Source organism: Athene cunicularia, assembly GCF_003259725.1.
Source record: "Athene cunicularia isolate RWA chromosome 1 unlocalized genomic scaffold, athCun1 chr1_part1, whole genome shotgun sequence".
Taxonomy (NCBI): domain Eukaryota; kingdom Metazoa; phylum Chordata; class Aves; order Strigiformes; family Strigidae; genus Athene; species Athene cunicularia.
This window is the reverse complement of record NW_020799091.1, coordinates 106,712,579-106,717,019: the sequence shown is the minus strand read 5'-3', so window position 1 is coordinate 106,717,019 and position 4,441 is coordinate 106,712,579. Positions and strand designations below refer to the sequence as shown.

Here is a 4,441-nt window from a genome sequence, read left to right as displayed (position 1 = left end):
AAGAAATTCCAAGTCGCACATCACAAATGTGGTCGTCACCTGAAATATCAACACCTATAGCTTTTTATTGATTTAGCTCTGTTGTTACTTTCAGTTAGGATCACCATGTATGGTTATTGTAACCATTTTTTTCTAGTAGAAAATTTGAGGTAAAATATGGGCATTTGCACTAACTACAAGACTTACATATGTATCGATACTCCAATGAATGTATGTACTTTATGGCTGTAGTTTTGTACTGACTAAACTACATGCATATATATATATATATATGCATCTTTCCATAAAGTTACTGTCTAGTGTTTTATTTGTGTATTTGGGAATCTATATGTTCAATGTAACAAATGGATGAAGAATTTAATGAGTATCTCATCTAACTGATAACACAAAATCATGAGTCAGTGGAGTTAGTACTATCTCTCAAGAGAAGTTTTTCCCTTGTTCAGCAGAGGAAAAATAAACTATCTCATAGTGTGATTAATCAAAGTAGTCAAATGACTGTCATGTCTTGCTCAGATGACAGAGACAAGTGACTCAGATTCGTAAATCCCCAATGGAGCGGACAATGACAAGTCTCAAAACCCAAACATTTATTAACTACTCACAGTGTACTAATTGGACACATGATGATTGGCTAAGTATACAGTGAGTTGTAGCAACAATACAGTATGCCTTGCATTTCTTATTGGTAGTGCAGGAAAAAGGGGAAAAAAGGAAAGGAGGGAGATAGAGGGAATAGAGATCACCAGTCTGGGTTTCTGTGTCAATCCCACCAGTGAGGGTTCCAGGAGGCATCCGTCCACTTCACTATCCGGGGGTCCCCCCTCTTTCCTTCCCCGTGGTTTATACACGCTCTCCTTGGGTCTGTCCCCTAGGTTGACCCACATAGCTACGTATCCCATGGATGGGGAGAGGTGTTTCATGGGATGATGTAATTAGCATGATCATGTTAGCCTTCATTAGCATAGTGAGGGGTGTTAACTTTAATATGCATTTTGTGGATAATGAAGCAAAGATCATTCACCAGAGAGATGGCCCTTCAAATTGGACCAGATGCACCAGAGCAGAGCCATCCTGTCTCCACAGGGCTCTCCACTCCAGCTGCGTCCTGTTATTCAGGCAGCCTTATCAGTTTCAACCTCCACACTATTCACCTTGTGACTATAGTTTTGTCTTGCGAGTGTTCGAGGCATTCCTTAGCTTGGAGTGCCTCCCATGCCCCTGGAGGGAGCATCTATCTCTTCCTCAGGCTGTTTTTCTCAGTCTGTGTTTCTCGCAGGCCTGTTTTTCATCTCTCACAATGACCTATTTTCTGTCTTTCACAGCCTATAGACAGATACAGAGGTATTGTCTTATACAATACCAGGTACAGGTGAAAAATTACAGGAGAAAGCAAAAACCTTGATTTTCAGCTATTTAATATTTAATATTGCTTAAACTTAAGTCTTCTGTTCAGACTAGATGTAGGCTTCAAATTGACAGTAAAAAAGGATTTTGGTTTTATTAAACTCAGTTTTCTTGGTTATAATGTTGGGTTGTTGGAAAGGCCTATTTTTCATCCTTATACTGGTATTGAGAGAGAATATCCAGGTTTACTTGTTTAAAGGTGATGTGTTTTATAAGCCCGAATGAGTTTCAGAAATGGAAGAACATTTAGCTTGCAACGATTTGTCAGATAAATCACAGCTAGTAATAAAATAGCTTTCTCAAGACACTGCTTTTCACTTCCCAAAGGGATTACTTCTTTAGCCTAAGAGACATTCCTATAACGCCACACTATGGCACTCCTGAGATGTCATTATCAACCTTCTCTGGAAAGAACTTATGTAACAAAGGTTTGTGCCTTAAATAAGATTTATGCCTTATGTTTTAAGAAACTTGCTAGGTCTACCCAGTCCATTTCCCTTTTTCCTCTACCATTCCACATAAACACTTGCCCCTTTATCTTTCTGGATTTTGTTTTTGTTGTTTTGGGTTGGTTTTGTGTTTTTTTTCCCCACCAGTAACTAATTTAGGACTAAGCTATTTAGATGTAATCTAACTTCTGTTGGAAGATACTACTGACATTACACCAGTAAGTCACTGATCACAAAAGTTGCCACAATAATGGAAAAAGGTAACAAGTAAAATACACTGGATTTCTTTAAACCCTATGTTAAAGACATTTATATATAATCAAGTAGAGGAAGAATATGTTAACATTATCTTAAGTTATAAGTGAAACTCATCAGACAAAAGAGAAAACAGATGGATGCCCAAATGAGTTAGCCTACAGAAAGAGAATCTTAGGTCTATGCTAATGTGTCCTTATCAGACTTCCCCAGTGGATAATCTGTTCCATGCAATTATACTGTACAAAAGTAATGTCAAGGAGAATCATATTGCATATGGTTGATAAATACCTGTACAGTTCTTCTAAAGAAACAGTTCTTACGCTCTTTCTTCCCAGTTTTTGTTTTGTTTTGTTTCTTTCCTGAGGGAAGTATCGATTTTAATGCCTCTCAGTATTCGCTTACCTAAAAGTCATTAGTGTGTTAAAAGAAGAAAAGCCAGGCATGTAGGAATGTGCTAAAATTCCTTTAGCTGTAACTAAATTTCTTTTGTACATCTGTTAACTTAAGACATCACCTTAGTCAGGGTGCCGTTGATATTTTAATTATGTTGTCACCATGTTTAGGAAATAAAATACCGGGAACAAAAAAAACACTCAAGTTTGGCCTTGACCAAATATTCCTTCAATGCCCTATCTGTTTCAGTCACTTAAAAAAATTTTGTATGAATATGAAATGAATATTTTTTGTGTTAATTCTGATTCTAAATTATTGTTATTTTGTCCTGGTACTTCCTATGCTCCTGGCTGGACACAAGACCTTGCTTTTCCTGCAGTCACACGGGTCTTGAATTTAGACTTGTCTGTCTGTATTTTATTATATGGAATACAGTGCATAGTTACTTCCATTACAGTCTCTCAGACTTTGGAGAAATCAGTATTGCTGCAGTCAGTGATGCATTCTCATTTAAGTTAGCAATGTGTCAGGTCAACAAGAGTCAAAGGGGAGGTGCCACATTAACTATATAGTAAAATCAAGATACTGATTTTATTAGTTTTTAAGAAAACTTTATGTTCAGGAAAAAAAACAGGAATGGAATTTGATATTATAGCTTCCTTCCTACCTTAAGTATTTACACTTAAATACTAGTGACCAAGCTGTATAAAGCCTCCAAAAAACAAAACTAGGGAGCACTGAGAAGTAACAAAAGTAAAAATGTGGTATTCAATGTGCAGGAGTTCCCAGTGCTTCAGCAGCCTGGCTCCAGAGACAGGCTGGAGTCCCAGCTGCCAGTGCCAGGTGGAACAGTTCTGTCGACAGCAAGCAGGTGCTTTCTAAGTTCTGTCTGAAAGTTGGATCTGTTCAGCACCAATGGCACTGTGGTGCTCTGATTTAAGTGGGAGACACAGCTGCTGTCACGAAGCAGCTTGCTCTGTGGGACCAACTCTTAAGGCAAAATTACTGTTGTCATTTGTCATTTTCTGATGTAATAATAAACTTCTGGTAGTGTTGTCCGAAAAGTGGATTTGTCACCCAGTGTGCAATAGGTCAATAATCACACCCTCGGGAGAGACATTGCTTATTTATTTATGGGCTGCAGAAGCCTAGGTGCTCAGTGGTTTCCCACAAATCATGCACACCAACAAGATGTTTTGTGCTATATTTGTACACAAAACTTGTGGAGTTAGTAATTTTGCAAATCCATCCTCTCTGAGATGATTGGTTAGTAATTTACATACAATTATAATAATGCCAACACAATACTTCCACTACTACACATGCTCAGGGGAAGGGTCTTCACCTGGGTGAGGGTCTTCTTGACTTATAGGCATGATTCTTAGTATTATGATGAAGGTGGTTCAGCTAAGGATACACAGTTTGGACTATTGAGTTTGCTCGATTTTGGACCTTGAGCCTGCTTGCCAAGTTGGCAATGTACCCTTTGCAAGGTCTAATGGCTCTGGGATGTCCTTGCTCAAAGACCGGTATCTACTTGCTCTTCTGATTAGGGATGCCTTTGGCTTTAACATCTACAAAGAACGTCTTTCTTGACCTATGCATAATACTGCTACATGGTTCTAAAAGTTTAACCTTCAACAGTAGCACGCATCCAGCTAAGAGCTAGTGAAAAACAAAGGGGTTTTATACGTTTAGTGACAAGACAGGATGCACAGCCCCCACGGACGCCGTTCCCTCGCCTGCCCGCTCAACGTTACTGGAATGCTGCCCACTACTGCAACACACATCGGGCTGCCGTTCAGTGCTGCCACCGGGACAGAAGTCGGAGTCACACCGTGCCCACGCCGGCTGCGGGTCGCGTTAGGGCACGAAGCGCATTTCACCCCGCGCTCTGCGGGCACGGCCCGGCCTGGCGGGCAGAGCTACCGGGG

General features: G+C 39.9%; 1 protein-coding gene across 1 annotated transcript in view; it reads left to right on the top strand.

The window, feature by feature from the left end:
• Positions 1–4,217: 4,217 nt before the first annotated feature.
• The window catches only part of LOC113479080 (multidrug resistance-associated protein 1-like), a 41,470-nt gene continuing 41,246 nt past the window's right edge, over positions 4,218–4,441 (top strand). Inside the window, exon 1 of the mRNA XM_026846734.1 lies at positions 4,218–4,331. Within this exon, the coding sequence (XP_026702535.1) occupies positions 4,218–4,331 (114 nt within the window). The remainder of the gene's footprint in view (positions 4,332–4,441) is intronic.